Below are 24,659 nucleotides of genomic sequence, written 5' to 3'. Positions count from 1 at the left end.
TGAATTATACTTCTTTTTGTCCATTGATACTATTTGTACAGTCATTAAGGTCATTCAACAAATAATGAGTGCAGGTTCCAGGAGGAGACAGAGGAGAGGCCAATTCCTACTTAGGGAACGAGGACGCCTCATGCAGAAGTGGCCTTGTTGACTTCTGCAGCTCCTCATCAAGGACTCGAGCCTGGGTGCTGGGCTGCCAGGCTGGCTTGCCGGAGCCATGTGTGCCCGTCCTCACACGCCATCCGCTTTGAAGTGCGTTGGTAGTTTGAAATCAACCATGGAGAGAGTATTCACTACAAGGAAATTAGCAAATGCTACACACTAGGGCTTTTCTCCTTCCCCCACACCCAGTGGGTTGTTAAACACTTCCCAGCAAACCACTACCTAACCCTTTGACATGAGAGCCACTAGCGTGAAGAGGAAGAGGGTCACCCATCTGAGATGGAGACCTCGGCGGGTCCCCGAGGACGAAGCACAGGTGCAGATGCCTGCACTCACTGAAAACGGACAGAGCAGAGAGGGGTTAAATTAGAGAAGGCTTGATGAGGCAAGACATTTCAGCAAAGTGTCCGAAGGTCACTGCTAAGAACCGAGTGACCCAAGGCAATAACTGAACGAAGTGTCCCAAAATATTTAGCAAAAAGGTAAAGAAAATAAAACCATTCAGGCAGTAAGAAATATGGAGGGAAGATCCACAAGATTTTGCATGTAAATGAATATATCATGGGAGTTTAATGGAAAGAAAAATGGACAAAACAAGGATGAAATAAGTTGTAGAGGACTCTTGGTTTCACTCTTCTTTAGAAAGCGTTGGAGTGTTGGAAAGATCCACTAGATTTCAGATAGGATTAATGAAAAAACTGTGTAAGGCTTCTAGAAAGGAAGAAAAAAAATAAAGAATGTGGGCTGGGGATATAGCTCAGTTGGTAGAGTGCTTGCCTCGAATAAGACCCTGGGTTTGATCCCCAGCACAACAAAGAAAAAAAGAATAAGAACAAAAGAAAAAAAAGATATGCCAAGAATATTTATTGAGATCTTCTTCAGACTCCATAAACCAGAAGGTGGAGAACCTAAAGGCAAAATCTGTTGCATAGGAAAGAAATTGGTTCCAGAGGACTGTGCTCAATCGAGACAGCCTGCATTTGTCAGTGTTTTAAAAAGGTGTTTTCAAATAAATACAGAAATGTCTCAGTATGTGTATTTATTTTGAGGAAGCTGCTGAAGAAAGTATTCCAACTAATTTTGAAGTAAATGTGATTGCTTAAATATGCCTATGCACTCCTGCTCCAAACCCCACTAAACTGAAGTTTTTGAAGACATGGGCCCTCAAGGGAAAGAGAGCGAATTGCATTTTAGAAAAGGAAAAGGTAAAAGATAATTTTTTACTGACTTTGCAATATAGGAAAGTTGAATCCTAAACTGGCAAGGGAGAAAGAGTTGTTCATTATCACTTTATGTTCCCACTGTGGAAAGGGATGGACGAATCCAAAAGCATCTGAATACGTGAGTGTGTCTCAGGCAGAGTTCTGGGCAGGTAGGACTTATCAGCAAGCAGAAGGGCTGGCTGCCCTCTGGGGATCTGCCTTCCTGCAGGCTGGCAGGCTGTGTGCATTCTCAGCTCCCCCAGGGCAGCTGTACAGGCGGCAGTGGATGAGATCCTGTTCAGAAAAGAGAATGGACCTTTGTCTGGCCTGTCAGCCTGGAGCGAAGAATGGAAACCAGCATACTGTCACCAGAGGACCAACAGTGGGGAGCATTCAAGGAGAGTCCAGGGTCGAGCCAGGGCAGTGAGGCTGTACTGGGTATCAGGCCACAGGGGAACTTGCAGGAGATAAAGCCACTCTGGTTATGAGGAGGAATAGCTTTATGCTAGAACGGCTGGCGGAATGGGTCAGTCATGATCAAGTCTTACACGTGGGCCTGAATACCTTTCAAAGTGGGATATCAACAAAAGGGTGGAAGTTGATGTGGAGCATATCAGTTTGTCTCAGATGTGATGAAAGATGGTGCGTTCAGTTTGGGCACATTCTTTTTCCATATGGCCTGAGTTGGCACACCAGCAGTTGATTAGACCAAGTAAAATAGTAATGAATGTCTTGCCATTAAAGGGGTCCCAGAATGGTTGCCTTTCCATTCCCGATGATATGTATGATGCATACATGTCTGAAGAAGGGGCTTGTCAAGTCTTCTGTGAACCAGTAAAAGAAGTGCATTTCACACACACACACACACACACACACACACACACACACACATAATTACACACAATTGTCATAAAAAATACTGTGTTCCAAGTGTTTTGATAATTGGTTTTGCTGAGCATGTCTCACTAAATTGGGTTTATGGACTGATTCCTTTTTTCCCTTTGTTCTTTATAGTTATATGTGATGGTAGAATGTATTTTGACATATATATTCATGGAGTATAGCTTCCCATTTTTGTGGTTGTACATGATGTGGAGTACTCTGTTCGTGTATTCATATATGAACACAGGAAAGTTATGTCCAATTCATTCTACTGTCTTTCCTGTTCCCATCCCCCTCCCTTCCCTTCATTTCCCTTTGTCTATCCCCCCTCCCACCCCTTATTGTGTGTTAGCATCCATATATCAGAGAGAACATTTGACCTTTGCTTTTTTGGGATTGACTTATTTTACTTAGATGGCAGTCTCCATTTCCATCCATTTACTGGCAAATGCCATAATTTCATTTTTCTTTATGACTGAGTAATATTCCATTGTGTGTGTGTACCACATTTTCTTTATCTGTTCATCTGTTGAAGGGCACCTAGGCTGTTTTCATGGACTCATTTCTTTATGCAAGTTGATAAATATGACCCAAAGCAGTTCTGTTTGAAGGTATGACATCTCTTGCCCTTAGAGCTTATTGTAAATGCAGATTACCCAACCTCTCCCCATGCTTTCTACTGGTCACATGCTGCAGGTGGAATGCAGGAATGGAGGCTCATTTAATCCAAGTGATTCAAATGCCCAGTGACATTTGAGAAGAACTGATCCTCTTTATACTCCAAAAGGCCTTGTGATTTTGCCACATTATAAATTAAAGCTGGAGAAATTTAAAAAACTTTACTAATTTATTTTTTAGCTGGGTGTGGTGGTGCATGCCTGTAATCCCAATGAGAGGCCAAGGCAGGAGAATCACAAGTTCAAGGCCAACCTCAGGAACTTAGTGAGGCCGTAAGCAACTTAGCGAGACCCTGTCTCAAAATTTAAAAAATAGGGATGTGGCTCAGTAACAAAATGCCCCTGTGTTTAATCCCTAATACTAGAAAATTTAAAAAGTAAAAATTTTATCTATTCATTTTAAAGTTCATGATAGTAAATCCATTTTGCTTTGACATAAGGGCAATGACGTCATCACATGTTGTGTATCCCTCAGAACTAGGAACCTCTGCAGATCGAGGGACTCCTGATAAAATGAGAGTTTTTTTGTTTGTTTGTTTTAAAAAGGAAAATCAATCTTAGGACTATGAAACATATTTTAACTTTGCAGGACCCTGAATAGCTCCTACAGTGCTCATTTTGAGAAGAGTGGGGCCAAATTTCTATAATACTTTCTTATAGGATAATTAATTATGGAGTTCCATGGGATGGTTCCATCACTGTTCCAATGTCAGGGGATGACCAGGAACTTTCCAAAACCTGGAAGCTCCCATGGAGGTCTGTGGTTAAATTCTCAGAACTACATTTGTATTAAGGTTACATAGCTTCTGGGTTTCTCTTGAAGGGGAATAGATTTCTTGCGCTTTTCTGACCCTTCAATTTCATGAAATACCTTCCCATAGAAAAATGAGCTGCAGATCTTGAAAGTATTTATATTTTAATTTTGGATATTTTTAGTTTCATTTCTATTTAGAGTGAGTTTTAGATATAATATTCAGATCATTTCTTTCAAATAAGTTCAGAATTGTATAAACACATCTTACTGCTGATGGTCCAGCACTCAGGTTGCTCCTGCTGTGCTGTTTAATGCTCTACCATAGCGGACAGTCCTGTGATAAATAGCTTTAGAAGTTCTGCGGTCGCACAGCTCTTGCGGGATGTCTTAGCCTTCAGGCCCTAGAGCGGGGAGACCTCCCCCCCCAACACACTCACTGCACTTCTTGAGGAACTCTGTGCGTGGCGGAGGTTTCCCTGCCGCGCAGCCCTCAGCCACACCAGTGGTCCTCCCCAGGCCTTCCCAGCTAGACCCCTGCCCCTTGGGTCAGCTAACTTATGGTGGGAAGAGAGAGTGAGGGAGAGAGAAATTCACTGATCAATTGGTGGAAGAGGCCCCAGGCCCTGAGTTCACACACACAGGCAAGAGAATCACACCTTTATTTTCTTTGAATCCTTTGCACTAGAAAACATGAACCTGCCCTTGTCCTTGACCAGCATCACTCCTCTTCTAGTCTCCATTTCCTTAGAAGTAAAATTGTGGGTGGGAGTGAGAAAGGGCAGCAGATGCGAGGAGCTTAAGCTTTTCCTGGAGATCTCTGTGGGCATGCGTATTTATAATTGTTTTGTTCTGTGAGTCAATTTATGATCTCCTTTCCCAAATATGACAGTAAACTTCCAGCAGGGCTTTTTATCTTACTGAAAAATCTTGCGCCCTGACTCCTGCACCTTGTACGTTACTAAACCATAATAGATGCCTGATAAAATACTCGTTTGAATGGCTAGTAACTCTCTAAGATGGAGGCACAACTGTTAACTTTGTACATGTGGTTGATGGATTGATTGATTGATTTCCCTCAGGACATGTGTTAACAGAGAATGAAACACACCAGCTATTGGCAATTGCATCATCGTTGTTTGTGGCATCCCAGTTACGAGCCCAACATTTTCAAGACCATTCAAGGTATGGTGGATCTTTTAAAACTGAATAAATGAGCAGGAAATGTTGCTAATCTAATCTGCATAGGAAATAGCCAATAAAAGATCCGGGTGGTCTCAGTATTAGATCTTCTGATGGTTCTTTTGGGGAAATACAATGAAGACATTGTTTAAATATGATATTTTGTATATTTTGTTCAAACAAGTTTTTTAAATTAAAGGAAAAAAGATCTTGGCCTCTTTGACTTGGATATTAGGAGAGGTGAGATTTCTGACATTTTTTAGAAAATCCATTCAATTTATTATTCTATTTTATTGCTTTGTTGGTGTTTTTAAAAGTTTTGAGAAGTATTATAGTCTTCAAAATTTGGAATTAATCTGGGCAGTTAAAAGGTGTATTTCAGAAGCTATGAGGTGTTAAAAAGGACTCAACACCAGTATGAGGTAGTTTCTTGGCCCCATGCATACCTTTTAGCTTCCTAGGACCCAGGTGAAAGGATAAGTAAAAACACAGTCCCAGTAACACTGGTGCTTCTGGGTGACTGGACGTTGTATTGTGTGTGTGTATACTTGCTCGAGTAATTCTGTTGAGAAAATTGTGTTACTTCAATTTCTTTTTGTTCCCTTTTGCCTTTCTACAAGGATAAGATCAAAAACAAAAGGACAAAAAGGTGAAAGTTGACCAAAAGCACAAATCAGAAACTCAAAAGTGATTTCTGAGGAAGCAGATAGAAGAAAAACGAAAATGAGGTTAGGCTGTATTTTAATGGATGATGTGATTTTGCTCAGAGAATCTCACAGTAGCTAGTACTCTTCATTTGCGGTATTTCTCAAGAGAAAGTACAAGAAGCTTCGTGTGCATTTTCTTAACCTCACGCTCTGGTAGATACACAGGGAGAGGAGAAAGGATGTGGATACCAGCACATCACTGCACCAGGGGAGGGAGCAGGGAAACGGTCAGCAGAACCGCGAGTCTGGTGCTGGTGTTTTCCTTCAGTTGTGTTTTCCAGAATACATGACCGCTGGCCACAGATGGCTATTAAAACTGACTTGAAAACCGCTTTTGTAGTCCTGTGAGCCACATGTGGTTAGTGGCTGTGTGTTGGGATACACCAACTTCCTCTTCATCATGACGGTTCTGTTTCCATCAAGTTTTGTTGGACAGAATTCTTCTAGAGGGATGTGTGTGCAGAATCTCTCCTGCAGATCCTAGCTTTGGCCTTAAAACCTGAATTGCATACCTCATATTACTTTTTTTTGGGGGGGGGACACCAAGGATTGAACTCAGGGGCACTCAACCACTGAGCCATATCCCTAGCACTTTTGTGTGTTTTATTTAGAGACAAGGTCTCACTGAGTTGCTTAGCACATCCCTGTTGCTGAGACTGGCTTTGAACTTGTGATCCTCCTGACTCAGCCTCCCAAGATGCTGGAATTACAGGCTAGTATAACTTTTTATTATTCTTTTGACAAATGCAATATTTATACTGACTCCCTTATCTCCAGTTATTATTTGGATCTTTATTATTTCAGAAGTCTTAATGTAGCTAAAAATGAACTGGTTTGATTTTTTAAGAAACAGATGCAAGTTATTTTTAGAGGGTGTTAACTTATTCTGGGTGAGAATCCCACAAGGGTTTTAAAAGATAAAAGGCAGCAAAAAGGTAGCTGGGCATGGTAGTATATGCCTATAATTTCAGCCTCTCTGGAGGCTGTGGTTGGAGGATTGCAAATTTGAAGTCAGTCTCAGCAATTTAGCAAGACCTTGTCTCCAAAAAAATTTTAAAAAGGGTCTGACTGGGGATGTAGCTCAGTAGTGGAGCACTTGCCTAGCATGTACAAGGTCCTGGGTTCAATCCCCAACACAGCCATATATATACTCACATACATACACACATTCTCATACATATATACATACACATATCTGAGTACACATGCTACATGTATGCTTTATATTATTAGATTCATACTGGGAATGTAGTTTTTATTCTGTTTTTTTTTTTTAAAACATGTTGTGAATATTTTCTATTTGTTACATGGTCTTTGGAAACATTTTAAATCAATTGTTGATTATGGAGGCTCTTAAACAAATATGAAATAAGCAGAATAGTAAAATGATCCCTGAAGTAATCATTACACAGCTTCAACAACATCAAAAATCTGCCTTCCTTGTTCCATTTTGACCCTCTACCCACTCCTCACTTTTTTACTTGTGTTTTAAGGTAAAATTTACATACATATAAGTAGAGAGGTCTGACCTGCAGGATCTTAACAAATGGATGCTCCAGCGCAACCCACACCCCTGTATGTAGGTACTGAACATTACCATCACCTCAGGAAGTGCGCCCCCCACCCCAGATGTTAGTGCTGCCTTCAATAGATTTATTCCTTAAAGTGATCTTCCTTTGTATTTGTCTTTTGGATAATTTCTGCCTAAAATTATAAGTTTGCTAATTGTTACATTAAGAATCTTAAATATCTTATTTTAAGCTCGTATCTGTAGATACTGAAAAACATTAATTAATAAAGTATGTAGATCAAAAGTTCAGTTATGCAGTTATGTGTACATACATTTCTTATATAATTATTCACTTGGGTGAGTTTAATTTTGGTTGAGCACATAATTTACTCGACAGGCCAGATTATTGTGACATTGTACCACCCATAACAGCAGAGGCCTCTGATATCTAGCAAAATATATTCCTCTTCTGGACAAGGCACAGTCTTGTTTGGCCAAGGTGAAGCTGAGGTTACCTTTGCTTGTTGCTAGAGGTCCCCAGGCACCCTGTCATCAGACCTGAGGTAGGTGCTGAGTCTGTACGCTGGGCTTCTGAGGCGTGTCAGATGACTGGCTCCGAACCGAGGCTGAGTCACCTCCAGGTGTGGCTCCCTGTGTTGTCCTGGGCGTGTTCTTGTCGTGTTTTAGCTTCCAAACCAGTAGCCAGCAGCCCTTCCTCTGTGCTGCTTATTTTGGCTACTGATCTTATTTTCCCAATTTGTCTGTGGGTTTTACTCTTTCATCATTTATGACTTGGAAAAGGACAATAATATGTATCCTTAATATTTAGATAGTAAAATGATAGCAGTATATTTCAGGAAAAAAAAAGAAACATCAATGTCAGAAATGATAGCAATTTTTTATTAAGAAGATAATAAAATTTGAACATGGTTTTTTTTTTACATAAATGCATGCTGACTTGCTATGGAGTTATGTTTCTTCATGATCATTCTTTTTTTTTTTTTTTTTTAAACACTTTTGGGTTGGAGGGTGTCGCTCCGTGCTAGAGTGCTTGCTTAGCATGAGCGAGACCTGGGTTCAATTCCCAGTACCAAAACCAACCAGCCTACCACCTACCACTTTCTTTGTCAGAAATAAACCATCAAAAGCTGTATTAAATGACCACTTCACATTAGTTGAAGTCAAATGATTTCGTTGGCACTGAAGTTTGGTGTAATAATTTGTTTCACTGACAATGATTACCTGTATTCTTTTTTCTTCTAATCAACTTTATTTTTGCTTGAAATGCCTGTTCTCCTAGAATCCCAATGTTGCCCCTGGAGTAGGGTTCCCTTTGTTGAGAATTGGGGTAATTTGTCTGGGTCCTGCCCTTGTCCACCTGGTGAGAATGCCATTCTGCTCTCACCAATGGCTGTGCGTCCTTCTTGCTCCATTGTTTTTATTACTGTGATTCCTTACTTTTGTTCAGTTTTGTCACTCTGAAAATTATCCTCCATCCTTTCTTATCTGTTACTCAGCCTTCTTAGTTCCATGAGTGTCATCTCTCTGCTAAGGTAACTCATCATTGTAGGGATGACCGGTTCTAGTGCTGGGCAGGCCACTTCCCTGTGGTGGAGTAACTGGTGACTAGATCCACCTTTCCTGGAGAGGGCACGCTTTGCGTGTTTTAAGATTGAGGCGGGGGCCTGGTTCAGTACAAGCCCCTAACTTCCTCTTAAAGATCATGCTCGGTGAGCCTCAGGGTTATACACAATTACATATAAGAGGAAAGGAGGAGTAGGAGGAAAATTATATAAGTGGAAGAAACGATTTATAGTAGAGGGGATGGAGAGAGAGAAGGGGAGGGGAGGGGAGGGGAGGGGTGAGGGGACAGTGGAGAATGGGATAGACAGCAGAATACATCAGTCACTAGAAAGGCAATTTGTAAATCAATGGAAATGTAACTGATATGACACAGCAATCTGTATACCGGGTAAAAATGGGAGTTCATAACCCACTTGAATCAAACTGTGAAATATGGTATATTAAGAACTATGTAATGTTTTGAACAACCAACAATAAAAAAAAAAAAAAAAAAAAGATCATGCTCGGGGATGAGCCCTGCTGTAGTGGGCCTGGCGAGTGGTATCTGTTTGCATACATTTCAGGATGTTTGAGTGCATGTGAGGGTAACTGTCAACTCTGAGTTTTATAAAAGTATTTTGCGGGGTGCAGTGGTGCATGCCTGTAATCCCAGTGGCTTGGGAGTCTGAGGCAGGAGGATCTTGAGTTCAAAGACAGCCTCAGCAACTTAGTGAGGCCTTAAGTAACTCAGCAAGACCCTGTCTCTAAATAAAAATATTAAAAAGGGCTGGGATGTGGCTAAGTGCTTAAGTGCCTCTGGGTTCAGTCCCTGGTACCAAAAAAAAAAAAAAAAAAAAAGATTAATTGCAGATATGTAGTAAATACATTAGTTTTATTGGATTCTTTTGGTTTACTTGGTTTTCTTTCTTTCTTCACTTTTTTCTCCAGCCCCCAGAGGATGTGTTCAGAATCCTAAACATTTATTTTACAAATGAACAATTAGAAACAATAGCAACTCTTTAATCTATCTGGAAGTTACGTATGATTAGGAGTACTGATGATATTTACATTTCTTTGTATTGTGGTAGAAAACACATAAAGATTTTTACCATCTTAACCATTTCTAAGTGGACTTCACCATTTCTAAGTTCAGTAGTGTGGACTGGATGCACATTGTTGAGCATTAGCTCTCTAGAACCTTTAGATGTTGAAAAATGAAACTCCATATCCCTTGAAGAACTGCCCCTTCGATGCTGCCCCTGCTAACTACCATTCTGCTTCCTGTTTCTAGGAGTTTGACTCTTTCAGCATTTCTATTTTCTTTGTAACAGTTATTCCTTCTGAATCACTTGAGATGCTTTCAGGCGATTACATCTTCCACTGATGGTGGCTCCGTGTCTTCCTTGCTGTGAGTCATACGGGTTTTCTGCTGGCTTGTGTGTTCATCACTTGTTTTGTTTATTTGAGACAGGGTCTTGCTGTGTTGCCTTGGCTGGTCTTGAACTCCTGGGCCTAAGCGACACTCCTCCTTGACCCCCGAGGAGTGTGACTCTGGGCAGGGCCAGCATCTCAGTTATCTTGATGTGTGGGAGCACGGACCTCTGTGTCTGAGATGGATCTTTCCATGGTTCTGCCATGAGGAGATAGTAACAGTTTGGACAAAAAAAAAAAAAAAAGAGGTTTCTGTGAGATATAAATGACTTACCGTAGTGCCCAGTAGACTTTAGCTGCCCTTCACAGGTTTCTTTTTTTCTCTGTGATGACAAAGATTCTGTGTCAAGGGGCAGTGGCAGTGACACACCTCATTTTATTCCCAACAGAAAGCCTTGACCGTTGCAGTGGCAACCAGTATATTCTCTGTCAGTTGAAATATTGTCTTAAATTAAGGATGTATCTTTTCTTTCCTTATTGAATAAGAGAATCAAACATAGGCATTAAATGTCATCTGCCTTGGAAAGTATACATATTGGTCATCATGAGTTCGAATTAGAAAACTTAAGAGAATTTACCAAGGACAAAATGATTAAAAGAAAAAAAATGAAGTTTCTACTCCAAGGAATTTAGGTTTGAATGGAGGAAAGACGGGAGATCAGGAAGATCTGTAGTGTATCAGGTAAAGATAAATGTCCTGATTGTATTAAGGAAAAACAAAACAGGGAAGGATAGGGTGGGTGCCCCTTAGGGTAGATGGTGGAAAGTTATGGTTTTAATTTAGACAGCAGGGAATGTTTTGCTGAGAAAATTAACATTAGCAAAGGAAGGAAAAGAATGAGTCTTGTGCATATTCTGGTGAGAGGAAGCAGTAAATGCATAGGGCTGAGGCTGGAGTATGTATATCTAGCATTTTTGAAAAATAGCAAGGAGGTGAGCAGAACTTTCAAGGAGAGAGCAAGTAAGTTAGAGAGTAGTAGAAGGTAGAATTGTTGGGTCACCTGTGGTGAGGACTGAGGCTTTGTCGCTTAGTGGAACAGGGAGCCGTTGCGGGTCTTGAGTGAAAAGACCTTGGTGTGACATACGCAGCCGCAGGCTTCCTGGCTGCAGCAGTGTCAGTTACTGTAGGTGGTGAGAGTGGAAGCTGGGAGCCCATGAGGGGTCGTGGTCCCAAGCCCCAGCCCCAGAATACTGCAGCCCTGGTGACCCTGAAGGATGGAGAGGACCCAGCAAAGGGGGCAGAGAAAAGCAGCAGGGGGAGGGCACACAGTGTGGGTGAGTGCAGGAGCCCAGTGGAGGAAGGGAGCAGAGAGGCTGGGTCCATTGCACTGTGACCAGTAGGACCAAATGCGACCATTGCCCACGGCACTTAACAGTGAGGCGGCCACAGGAGACCACACAAGAGCTGTTTTAGAGAATGGCACTTGCAGAGTGGGGCTTCAGGTCAGAATGATGGGAGCCCCATAGAGTGGGAAGAGAGAAGCTGGCGACTGCTTCTGGCCACTCTTGTCAGGGTTGCCTTGTTTCTAGGCACTTGCATAAAGTCTTATGCCTTCCTTTGATTTTATAGAAAAGGGGCCATTATACTTAAAAGGATGTCTTTTTTCCCCCTAAATACTAGTATATTGCCAACATTTTGCCATGTTACATACTCTTCAAAAAAGTGGTTTTCAAAAAGTGTACATTAGCACTTTTAAAAAATCAACCCATGGGCTGGGGTTGTGGCTCAGAGGTAGAGCGCTTGCCCAGCATGCATGAGGCACTGGGTTTGATCCTCAGTACCACATTAAAAAAAAAAAAAAAAAGATATTGTGTCCACCTATAACTAAAAAATAAATATTTTTAAAAAATCAACCTAAGATACAAAATCTTGCTCTGATGAAATTGATAAATCTAGAGACTCAATTTGCTTGAGAACACATTATAGTGCTCGCTGACATTACAGAGTACGATTGTGTCCGCCACATCTGAAGATGCATGCGCTCAACTCTGTACAGCTTGTTTATTTGTGGCATTTCCTCTAGTCTGTTATTCAGGCTGGGAACCTCCAGGGTCAGTCGCGTTTGGTTCATGTGGCCCTGTCGCCTGGCCCTGAGCTGTCAGGGTGCTTGGCCCAGTGCAGTGAGTGGAGCCAGCCCTGAATGAGGAGTCAGGAGTTGGCCCCTGGTCCACTGCCATGTATCAAGTGGCACAGCCTCTGGGCAAAGTGCTCCAGCTTTTGGTTTCATTCTCTGAAAAATGGCAGCGTTGGGCTGCTGACTACTGAAGTTGTCTTCAGCTCTGATATGATTTGAATTGCATGAGGTCACAGGTTTTACTTTATAATTTCTCTCATGATATTTGAGCACAGTTTAAAGACTGGGAAAACGGAACACCCTCCCTGTGGCCTATGATAATATTGATGAAAATAGTTCAGCCTGAAAGGTTAAAATAAAGCATGCACTTTAGTGGAGAATTACCTCAGCCTTATGGAGTCGGTGTATAACAAGCACTTTGTGCTCAGACTTTGGGGAACATATCAGGTGTCTTGACTGGCCCACGGCCCGTCGCCAGTTAACTCTTTCAAGCACAGTTGATAGGGAAAATTACATTCCTGTGAATTCTCATGTGCTGCTGTGTGTATGTCTGTATTGCATTTTCTTTTCTCATCTGGCTTCCTGATAAAATAGAGGATCAATGTCCTAGTGATTCCAACCTGACAGATGAAATTATCTGAGATTTTTTTCTTGCTATTAAGAAAATGTGGCCTTTTCTGGTTTCAGATATGTAATTCATTTACCTGTGACTACGTTTTCAATTGGATGATAAAAGTTTCAGGTTTTAAAATGCAGTCGTCATCATTGAAGGCCAGTGGTAAAGGAACACAGAAAAAAGTAGCCATGTGAAAATAATTCCCAAGGAAAAACCAATGTTGTTATATAGTTGTATTTTGGCCTTTTTGTTTAAATGTCTTCTGAATTTAAAAGGAGGATGCCATGTTATAACCCGTGTACACCATCTATAAAAATAAAACATGGATTTTACATAATACTTGTTTCATGTGTATTTTCCGATAAGCCACATTATTACCACATTGAAGTTGATATTCTAATAACCAAATGTATAATAAAAATGATACTTTGTATATTTACAAACACACATAGGCAGGCTATGTCTTTGGAAATACTTATTTCCATTTGCTCAAATAAATCCCTAAAAAGCAATAAGAGGGGAGAAAACATGAATTCAGTCATTTCCTTTTACTTTTTACTGTCTCTGTTATGGTATTTTATTTAATATGGCTATGTCTTGGATGACTTAGAAGACTCAGTGATATTAAGCACAGAATATTAATCAAGTGGATAAAAATGGCCTATTATATCCATATATACGTATTTTCTGCAAAATATTGCATTTTAAATATTTTTCTTTAATTTGATTGTACTATAAGAGCTGAATGGGAGACAGAATAGCCTCATTATTGTAGGAGAATTTCTCTCTTCCCTGCAATGATTCCAAAAGCTCTTGCACACTTCATCAGTATTATTGTAATTCTCTGGCTGCAGGATATTTGGCAGCTGTTGCACCCCACTGGCAAATCCTATTCATGCTTCTGTCCCATTCACCACTGCCATTGGAGAATTGATTTCTCTCTCCTCTACTCTAACCTTTCCCAATTCATTTTGGATTGTTCAATGTGAAACATTTTAATTTCATATCATACCGCTATTCAGCTCACAATCCCTTTTTTAACCTGTCACCAGGGTAACAGCATAGCATGCTTTCTTTAGGCAATCAAGTTTTTATTTCACATGCTTAATGTTGCATTAAATGTTTGCATTTTGTTTAACCCCCCTTAAATACTTTGAACTCTGGATATGTTTTATAGGGTAATGAAATCCTTGATTTTTGAATTGAAACTAAATCAACACCATCAGTGCATTTATAATAAAATGTCAAAAGATTAATTTACATAATACAAAGATTATTATTAAAAATTCAAGTTAGCCGATCTGTGTAAAGCAATTTTCTGTAGGTAATGGAGCAATATTTGTATATATTTGTGTTCAGCCTTGTTCCGAAGAAGGATTTAAATCGATTTAGAAAGATTTGTCAGTGAGATAAATAAAAAATTTAAAGAGTAATGGAATTGGTACAAATAGAAAAATATGTCTTTTAAAGATATAACTTCATTTTTAGCATAATACTTTTTCTGTCTATTTTGCATATGTAAAGGCCACAAAGAGTTATATATTTGATGATGGATTAAGTAGAAGATATACTAGAGTAAGATTAAAGGTCTGTTTTAGCTGGATATGGGGGCATGGGCCTGCAATCCCAGTGGCTCTGCTGAGGCAGGAGGATCATGAGTTTGAAGCTAGACTCAGCAAATTAGCAGGGCCCTAAGCAACTTGGGGAGATTCTGTCTCACAATAAAAAATAAATCAACAAGGGCTGGGGATGTGACTCGGTGGTTAAGTGCCCTGGTACCAAGAAAGAAAAAAAAATGGCGGGAAGGTGGGTCTGTTCTAGAAATGATTTGGGCAGTGTGTTCCTTGACCTCTTGTTTTTCAGTTCCCTTTAGTACTGTCTTTTCTTTAAAATAAATAGTTTGTAATAGATTAATAAGATAAAATTACATACTTTATTCTTGATTCTTTTAATTGACTTGACTAGACTTGAATTTCTCTTTATATAACTAGCTTTTCAGATTTTCAGCTTTATCCTAAATAATATTTCAGTGAAATTTGTTCTATGAATAGATTCTGTAAAATTTGGAATATACTAAGACACATAAGTATATGTGTTAGAAAAAGAAGAGCAGAGAATACTAAACCATATTGTTTGAAAGCATTATTGTTTTGAAAAATATTAGTACAGTAGATTTAACTGTTGTTATATTTCATTATATAATCACTAAAGATTTCATGTTAATTTCTAGGACAAATTCTGAATTAGGCTTCCATCTTTCTTTTAACTTTTAAGTGCATGTATGTTTTAAAATTCTCTTACTCTTGATTTGGTTCCTTGTTGGATGTTCTGGTTACTCACAGCCTATGAGACTGATTTGCTATTTTGAATTTTCATATGTCACTAATGATCCTGAATTGATCTAGGTGACTAGCATTCTGACCATCTACTTCACAAAGGTCACCTTCTTTTAGTAAATCCCTCCAAAGTTTCAATTCAAATCCCTCTTTTAGTAAATCCCTCCAAATCTTTGCCTTCAGAATTAGTTCATCCCCAAAACAAGAAAATGCTCCATGGTGATAAAACGCATGTGCTTAACAGCTACAACAAAACAGTCCCTGTCCTTGAGGCACCTTCAGATCTGATAGACACTCTACACTCTGTCAGATGCCACAGGGGAAAAACCAAGTCCAGGTGGTTGTCCTGTGGAGGAGAGGAAACCGAATTTCCAAGAGTGTCACTTTAAAAAAAAAAAATCTAAAATGTCTAGTTTTCAATGAAGAGTTTTAAGACATGCAAAGAAACATGAGAGTATGACCTACCCATTCACAGACAAAGAAGTCACTAGGAACTGTCCTGGAGGGAGCCTAACTAACTGTTGGGTTTGTTACCCAGTGACTTGAAATAAGCCATTACAAATACATTTAAAGAACTACATGAAATGAGGTATGAAGAATTAACGGACAACATGGCAACCATAATTCACTAAATATAAAATATCAATAAACAGATATAAATGGTAAAATAACAATAAAATTGGAAGTAAAAGTAAAAGATAACAATAAAATTGAAAAAGTACACTACATGGTATCAATGATAGATTTGAGGGGGAGGTCAGTCTTCAATTGAACATATGTCAATTAAGACAGTATTACAAATGTAGTTCCCTGGTATTGCTTTTCATCCTTTTAACTTTCAATTTATTTATGTCTTTGAATTTCTTGCTCTATCTCTGAGTAGAGCACCTATCTTTTTAAAATTTATCCACTCTGTCAATTATCTATGCTTGATTGATGGGTTCAGTCTTTATAGACCTAATATTCATCATATTATTCATCAGATAGAATTTACATCTGTTGTTTTACTTCTTGTTTTCTGTATGTCATATCAGTTTTCTTTATTCCTCCATTAATTATTGCTTTTCCTTTTAAATAGATATTTTCTAGTGTTCTCTTTTAATTCTCTTGATTTTTGTCTTACTATTTTTTAAAGTGATCTTCTTAGTAGTTATACTGGGCATTATAATTAATAACTTACCTTTAAACAGTGTTTGGATTGATGCTAACTTAATTGCAATAGTATATAGAAAATCTGCTCAAAAAAAAATAGGAGCTAGAGTACAAGTCACTGGTACAGCAATAAAAAAAAAACTGAAAGTAAAAAGGATGAAAAGCAGTTTCAGGAAAATATATTTGTAATACTGATATCAGTATTTTATTACTAATAATGCTGGTACCAAACTATTAGGGTAAAAATTGGTATTAGAAATAAAAAGGGAGGGGCTGGGGATGTGGCTCAAGCGGTAGCACGCTCGCCTGGCATGCGTGCGGCCCGGGTTCGATCCTCAGCACCACATACCAACAAAGATGTTGTGTCCGCCGAGAACTAAAAAATAAATATTAAAATTCTCTCTCTCTCTCTCTCTCTCTCTCTCTCTCTCCTCTCTCATTCTCTCTCTTTAAAAAAAAAAGAAATAAAAAGGGTTATTTTTATCATGATAAAAAGTCAATTAACCATAACAAGTCTGAATATGTGGACCTAATAACATAGTTCCCAAATATATGAAGCAAAGCTGAGACAAAGCAAGAAATGGACAATTCAATAAAAATAATAATTGAAGACTTTAATACCCCAATTTCAATAATGGATAGGGCAACTAGACAGATGATCAGGAAGGAAGTATAAGTCTTGGACAATACAATTAACCAAGTAGAACTAATAGATGTCTATAGAATAATTCATCCACCAATAGCAGATTATACCCCTTCTCAAGTGCATTGTAATGTTCTCCAGGACAGGCTGTATATACTGTGATACAGTACAATAGGCCACCAATAGCCTCTGTAAATTTAGTAGGATTGAAAATCAGACCAAATACAGTCTCAAATAACAATTCAGTGAAATTAGAAATCAACGACCAAGGAAATTTGAGAAATTAGTAAATATACAGAATTATATAACCAATAAGTTAAAGAAAAAGTCAAAAGGAAATAAGAATATATTTTAAAAACATTAAAACAAATAGGGCTTTTAAAAACACCACATTTGAAAACTTATAGGTACACATAAAGCAGTACTTAGAGGGAAATAAAGAGCTGAAAACACAAAACGTTGAAAAGAGTAGAAATAAATCAGATGCCTTATCTTTCATCTTAGGAAACTAGAAAAAGTAGAGCAAACTAATTTCAGTAGGAGCAGAGGGAAGGGAATGCTAAGGATCAGGGTTGAACCATTTGACGCACTCCTCAGTCTGTACCTAAAGGACTTAAAAACAGTGTACTACAGGGACACAGCCACTTCAATGTTTATAGCAACACAATTCCCAATTGCTAAACTGTGGAACCAATGTAGATGCCCTTCAGTAGCTGAATGGATAAAGAAACTGTGGTACATATACATAATGGAATATTACTCAGCATTAAAAAAGAATAAAATATGGCATTTGCAGATAAATGGTGGAGTTGGAGAACATTGTGCTAATCGAAATAAGCCAATCCCCAAAAAACCAAAGGCCAAATGTTTTCTCTGATAAGTGCATGCTAATCCATAATGGGAGTAGGGCATGGAATAAGTAGAGGAAGTGTGGATGGGGCAAAGGGGAGTGGGGAAGATGAAGGGGGTTGTAAACGTGGTGGAATGAGACAGTCATTACCCTAGGTACATGTATGACTGCACGAATGGTGTGACTTCTTCATGTACAATCAGAGAGGCGAAAAATTCAGCTCCATTCGTGTACAATGAATCGAAGAGCTTTCTAGTGTCATGTATAATTGATTAAAACTAATAAAAAAAAAAAGAAATTCCATAGAGTTTTGTTTAAACAAAAAAGATCAAAGTTGGAATAAAGGAAATAGAGAATAGAAAAAAAAAGAGAGAAAATCAATAAAAGAAGTATTTTGTTCTTGGGAAGTTTACCAGAATGAAAATCTTTAGCGATTTAGAGGTTGGCCAAGAGAAAAAGAAGACTCAACTTACTAAGGGGGGGCTGTGTACCTACTGACCTTACAATATTATGAACAAGTTCTAATTAATAAGGATTATAAGGGAATACTGTTTGTATATGCCATGAAATTAAATAAAGGGAGACATTCCCAGAAAGACACAGGCTATTACTGACACAAGATGTTGAGTATCTGAACAGACCTATCATAAGGAGAGAGATTGAATGAATCATCACAAAACTTCCTAGAAAGAAGAGTCCAGGGCCAGACGACCTCACTGGCAAAGTCACACCAGTCATCCTTCACAAACTCTTCCAAAAACCGAAGAGAAAAAATCCGAACTCACTCTGCAAGGCCAATATTACTGTGATACCTAAAGCAGGTAAAGATATTACAAGAAGAAAATGAAAATTCAGTATCCCTCACAAATATTAATGCAAAAATCTAAAAATATTAGCAAAAATATTGCAAAAATCTAAAAATATTAGCAAATCAAGGACTGGGAATGGAGTTCAGTATCAGAGTGCTTGTGTGGCATGCATGAAGCTTTGCACAGAAAAAAACAAACAAACAACATCAAAAAGTAGAATCCAAGAATATGTAAAATGGTTCTGCCCATAACCAAATGGGACTTCTCCTAGGAACAGAGTGTTGGCTTACCATCCCCAAATCAAGCAATTTCACATACCAAATTAATGGAATAAAAGATAAATCCCACAAGATTATCTCAAATGCAAGAAAAACATTTAACAGAATCCAGTGTCCTTTCATGATTTAAAAATAAAAAACAACAGGAATAGAAGGCAGCTTTCTCAGACTGGTGAAGGCCACATAGAATAAACCCACAGCAAAAAATAAAAGGCATCTAAATTGGCAAGAAGTTAAACTATCTGCAGGTGACATGATCTTGTATCTAGAAAATCCTGAGGAGTTCACTAAAAAATTTATTCGAACTACCGTGACTTGTACAAGGATGCAGGATACAAAAATGAGATGATGCTTTAAAATTGCTTATGGAAGGCAGGTGCCCTACTCTGAGAATATACTGAGGATTGTTGAATTTGGCACTTAAGGTAGGTTAAATTTATGGCATGTGAGTTTTCTCTCAGTAAAGCTAATTGAGCTATTTATAGTTTGCTACTCATTTGGTATTTAAGAATTTGTTTTCCTGAAGTTATGATAGAACTTCAAAATTTAGGAATTAAGTGAGACAGCATTATATCTTTCTTCTGGTCTAATTGAGTTCTCTTAAAGAGTATTTCTTTTCATAACTGTGAAATAAGTTTACGTGACTGCTCTCAGTTTACTGAACAGAGTAGCATCTGGCGCAGAAGAATCGCCAAGTGTTCCTGGGCTGCCACCTGGAAGGTAGGAGCCTGTATTCTCCCCTTTCTTTTCTCTGCCTCTGAATGTGACATAAAGTTCAAACAGCATAGGAAAGTTCCAGTTCCTCTCATGGCACTGTAGCATATTTCCAAGAAACCCTTCTCACATGTCAATTGCTGATAGAAAAAAACTTATGTCCCTTAGAAAGATGTGGATGAACACCTAAATATGACCCTTAAAAGCAAGGTGAGGGGCTAGGGTTGTGGCTCAGCAATAGAGTGCAAGCCTAGCATGTGCGAGTCACTGGGTTTGATCCTCAGCAACACATAAAAATAAATAAAGTAAAGGCATTGTGACCAACTACGACTAAAAAAAATATTTTAAAAAAAAAGCAAGGTGACCCTCCAGTGGATGTGTATTTACCTGACTTTTCCTGAGAGCAATTGCTGTTGAGCATCCTGGTATGGCTGGAACTCAAAGCCAGTCTTGTTTTTTTGGTTTCTGGTCTCAGATGATGATCTTCAAAGTTGTGATCACTGCTAGAAATTGAGCAGGGATATCAGAACAAAGAGGGAGCAACAGGATGAGGAGTTTCATATCTGAAGTTAGCTTCCCTCCAATTGTTGGTTGACCCTTGAAATATGCATAAAGAAATTTGCAGAGGGACCCAGGAGTTCTGCATAAAGATGACCTGGGGAGTCCAGCATGTAAACACTGTTAGAATGCCCAGAGAACTGAGCTTAAATTTCATATTGCCTACCAAGGAGACAAAAATGCTGGGAATTTTGAGTTTCACCAATTTGAGGACCTTGTTAGCACCCCAGAAGGACCATAACTTGGAGAAAATTTTGCTTCTAGAATCAAAAGTTTGGAATTTTTACTTACAAAAAAACCCCAAATAGGCACATCTTAGCAGAATGTAAAGGCAAGCCTCCATAAATTCAGTTGTAAGTAGTAATTGAACTGCCTGCTGTAATGATACTTTCAGGGAAAGGCAGCGTATTGGAGCTCTACATCTGCACCACAAGCCAGTGTTTGAGCAAAATCCACTTGGCAAACAATTCAAGAGCAAAGGTGCCCTATGCTGAAGAGAAAAGCAGTAGTAGAAACCAACCACGAGATTCCTAAGATGTTGGAATCATGGGTAAAGACTTTAAACAGCTATTAAAATTATTTTCAAGTATTAAAGATCAAAATGAGGGCACAGAGATGTAATATCAGCATAGAAATGAAACTATAAGGAATTACTAAGTAGAAATTCCCGATGTAGAACGCAGTATGTCTGCCACAGAATGGGAAAGCATGTTATGCGACAATGGAAGAAAGAAGGGGCAGTTTTAAAGATGGAAGCACCGAGTTTATATAGTCCGAAAAAGAGAAAATGATGTTTCCAAAACTTGAAGAGAAGCCCAAGGACAGAAGACCCTTTGTGGAGATCAGATAGGTTTCTTATCTTGATTGTGGTGATTAATTCATGGGTATATACATATGTCCAAAAATACTCACAAATTGTATACATTAAACATATGGGTTTTTTTGTATGTTAATTATACCTCCATAATGCTCTTTCAAAAAGTTGAAGGGCGCCTTAGTGACTTGTGGGATAATATCAGGAAATGGAATTTACATCTATTAAGAGCCACAAAAGGAAAGGATAGAGAGCAAGGGGGAACAAGTGCTGGAAAAAACAAGGAATGTCATTTTCTTAAGATTGAGAACAAGAACAAATTGTCTGTTTTTATCAGTTCTACCAGTATTATTCTGGAGATTCTGATGATGGAGCAGGAGAAAGAAAAAGAAACAAAGGCATCTAAACACAAAGGAAGAAGTAATCATTTTGATTCATATAGGACATAATCATTTGCATAGAAACCCTTACGAAATCTATAATTTCCTGAGCTAATTAATTTAACAAGTTTGTAGGATAAAAAGTCAGTCAAAGTAAATTGTATTTCAGTAAACTAGAAGCAATGGGAAAATGAAACCTGAAATTCTATTTAATGTATGGGCTGGGGCTGGGGCTCAGTGATAGAGCACTTGCCTAGAATGTGTGAGGCACTGGGTTTGATTCTCAGCACCGCATGAAAATAAATAAAGGTCCATGGACAGCTAAAATACACACACATTAAAAAGTTCTATTTAGTGCAGCATAAAAGAAAAGAACTTAGGCAAGCATTTGAACAAAATGTATTCTAGACTTACTAGTAAGAATAAGAAGACATGGGAAAATTATAGCACAAAGGTTGGAAAGAAAGTTCTCTGGGACAACTTAGAGGGTTACTTAAGAAAACTCATTGAGAAGTGTGTCATACAACTGAAACAAAGGTAGGAATAGATTTAATAAAAAGATCTCAAGATTGCCATACTCTTTGAGAGAAATTCAATATCTAAATAAATAAGAGATACAGCTTACTCTTGGATTGGAGGGGAAAATATTGTCAGGATGTCACTTTTCCTTACATTGAAGTAGAGATTCTGTGCAGGCTCACTCACAGTCCCATTAGGTCTGTGTTTGGGGGAGGAGGTAGATGTCATTGGCATGTTGGTTTGGAAATTTCTATGGAAATGCAAAAGGGCCTAGAAAATGTAATATAGTTTTATAGGTGGACTGAATTGCAGGACTTGGTCTGCAGATTTGCTTGTATTAGCTAGCGCCCATCCCATTTCCTACCACGCAAGGAAATTAGAAATCAGTCCTAGGTCTACACATAAAACCTTCAGAAGACTAGTATCTTCTGAACCTAATACCAAAAGATCTAGTGGCCGTGCTCCTTGGCATTTACCAACATATTGGAAATGAATGCCTGCACTAAATCCTGCATGTGGGTGTTTCTAGCATTTTAACCACAATTCCCAATCAGAGAAGCGGCAGCCAGGATGCCCTTCAGTAGGTGAATGGTGAATACACTGCATACAAGCAATTGAATACCACTCAGCAATAAAAAGAAATGAGCCATCAAGCCACAAAAAGATGTGGTAAAAACTTAATATTGCTGAATGAAAGAAGCCAGTCTGAGAAGGATGCCTTCTATACAGTTCCAGCTATGACATTCTGGAAGAGGCAGAAATAGGGAGACAGTAACCATCAGTGGCTGCCGGGCAATTGGGGGAGGGAGAGATGGGTAAAAAGGTGGGTCACAGGCAATATTTAGGGCAGAAAACCTATTCAGAATACACTGTTATGGTGGATACATAGAATCATAAATTTTCAAAACTCATAGGATATATAACACAGAATAAACCCTAAAGTATGAACTTCAGCTCATATCAGTATTGGATCAGTATTGGCTCCTTATTGTAACATGTCACACTAATACAAGGCGTTAGTAATAGGGAAACTGGAGGCTGGAGGGTGTGGGGATGGATATGGGAACTCGACTTCCTGCTCAATTTATTGTAAACTGAGAAAATAAGGCCTATTATTTTTAAAAACTTCTGGCTGAAAGACATTGAAAAAAAAATTTAAGAATCAAGTGACAGAGGAGAATGCTTGCAGTACATAAATCTGACAAAGGTCTAATGTCCAAAATAAAGAACTTCTGCAAATCAGTAATAATAAAGCCAACAACTAATAAAAATGGACAAACATTTGAATATAAACGGCCAATAAACACACGAGGAGGTCCTCATCGTTATCAGTCATAGGGCAAATACACATTGAACCTTAATGAAATGAGTTTTCATAGCCACAAGCTCAGAGGGACCAACCGTACCAAATGGTGGCAAGAATACACAACACCACCATTGCAGTGTTACAATGCTTTGGAAAACAGCTTGGCAGCTTGCAGAAAATTAAGCACACATTTACCTTTACATTTTCTCCTCTAGATTTGCCCCTCAGGAGAAATTAAAACATGTCATAAAGAAAATTTTAAAAGGTCTTGTACAAAGAATATTTACAATAACTTTGTTCGTAGTAGCTCTAAAGTGGAAAATAACCCAAGTGTCTATCAACAGAAGAATAAACTAATTTTAGTCTATTAGTGTAATAGAACACTTCTTGTTAGTAAAAAGAAAGAGTGAACTCTTCAACCACATGGATGAACTTCAGAACATGTTGAGCAAAAATGTGACATACAAGAATCCATATTTTTCTGGGCACAGTGGTGCACACCTGTAATTCCAAAGACTTGAGATTGCAAGTTTGAGACCAGCCTCAGCAACTTAGCGAGGCTCTAAGCAATTAAGGAGACCCTGTCTCAAAATAAATAAAAAGTGTTTTAATTCAGTAGTTAAGCACCCCTGGGTTCCATTCCCAGTATATCCCCCACCACCAAAAAAAGAATCCTTATTTTGGGGGTTTACATTATGCTTTAGAATACGCAGGCGTAATCTGTGGTTAACTTATGGAGAAAGGAGGGGTGGATGCACTGAAAAGGCAAATTAAGCCTTTTAAATCTCACTGTATATAAGGAAATTGTTTTCTTATATATGTTGATGATGTGTGGTTTGCTAATGTAACCCATGTACACAATGTGTGACATCAAATCAGGGTAACTAGCACTTCCAACTCCTTAACATTTCCTATTCTCTATATTGAGCTTTAGAATCCCTCTCTTCTGATTCTTTGTAAAAATATAGGAAATTATTGTAAACTGTAGTCGTCCTACTATGACATCAGATATAAGAACTTACTCTCCTGTATAACTTGTGCCCCTTTCCTCTTTACCATCCCAAACCCTTGTGACCTCTGTTCTACTCTCTACTTCTTTGAAAGCAACTTTTATCACTTCAATACGAGTGAGTTCTTGCAAGTGTTTGTTTTCCTACATTTCATCTGCAAATGACAGGATTTCAAGGTTTTTTATGGCTGAATAGTGTTTCATTGCATACATACACATATATACATGCCATGTGTTCCTTATCTTTCATCTGCTGATGGACACCTTAGTTGATTATGATTGTGAACAGTGCTGCAATGAACATGGCAGTACAAGAATCTCTTTGATGTACTGGCTTCAGATTATATATTGATATATTTTTTTTAAAACTTGAGTAGCCCTGTCAAAAGAATAGAGGAAGATTTCAGATATTTCTACACTGAACAAATTATGATAATGGTGTTGGTGGCGGTGATGATGAGAAATCTTATTTAACAGCACTAGCCTAAGCATTTTATATCTTCTATCTCATTTAACCGCATGTAGATCAGGTA

The 24,659-nt window shown here is 38.5% G+C and overlaps 1 protein-coding gene across 6 annotated transcripts in view; it reads left to right on the top strand.

Moving 5' to 3' along the window:
- PCCA (propionyl-CoA carboxylase subunit alpha) overlaps nt 1-24,659 on the top strand; it is a 371,716-nt gene that overhangs the window by 222,804 nt on the left and 124,253 nt on the right. For all 6 annotated transcript variants that reach the window (XM_081297671.1, XM_081297670.1, XM_081297669.1 and 3 more), the window contains one exon: nt 4,757-4,859. In XM_081297671.1, the coding sequence (XP_081153797.1) occupies nt 4,757-4,859 (103 nt within the window). The remainder of the gene's footprint in view (nt 1-4,756; nt 4,860-24,659) is intronic.

This window comes from Spermophilus citellus (assembly GCF_964194105.1).
Source record: "Spermophilus citellus genome assembly, chromosome: 1".
Classification (NCBI taxonomy): Eukaryota; Metazoa; Chordata; class Mammalia; order Rodentia; family Sciuridae; genus Spermophilus; species Spermophilus citellus.
The sequence above is the reverse complement of the archived record's forward strand: the minus strand, read 5'-3'. Positions and strand labels throughout refer to the sequence as shown.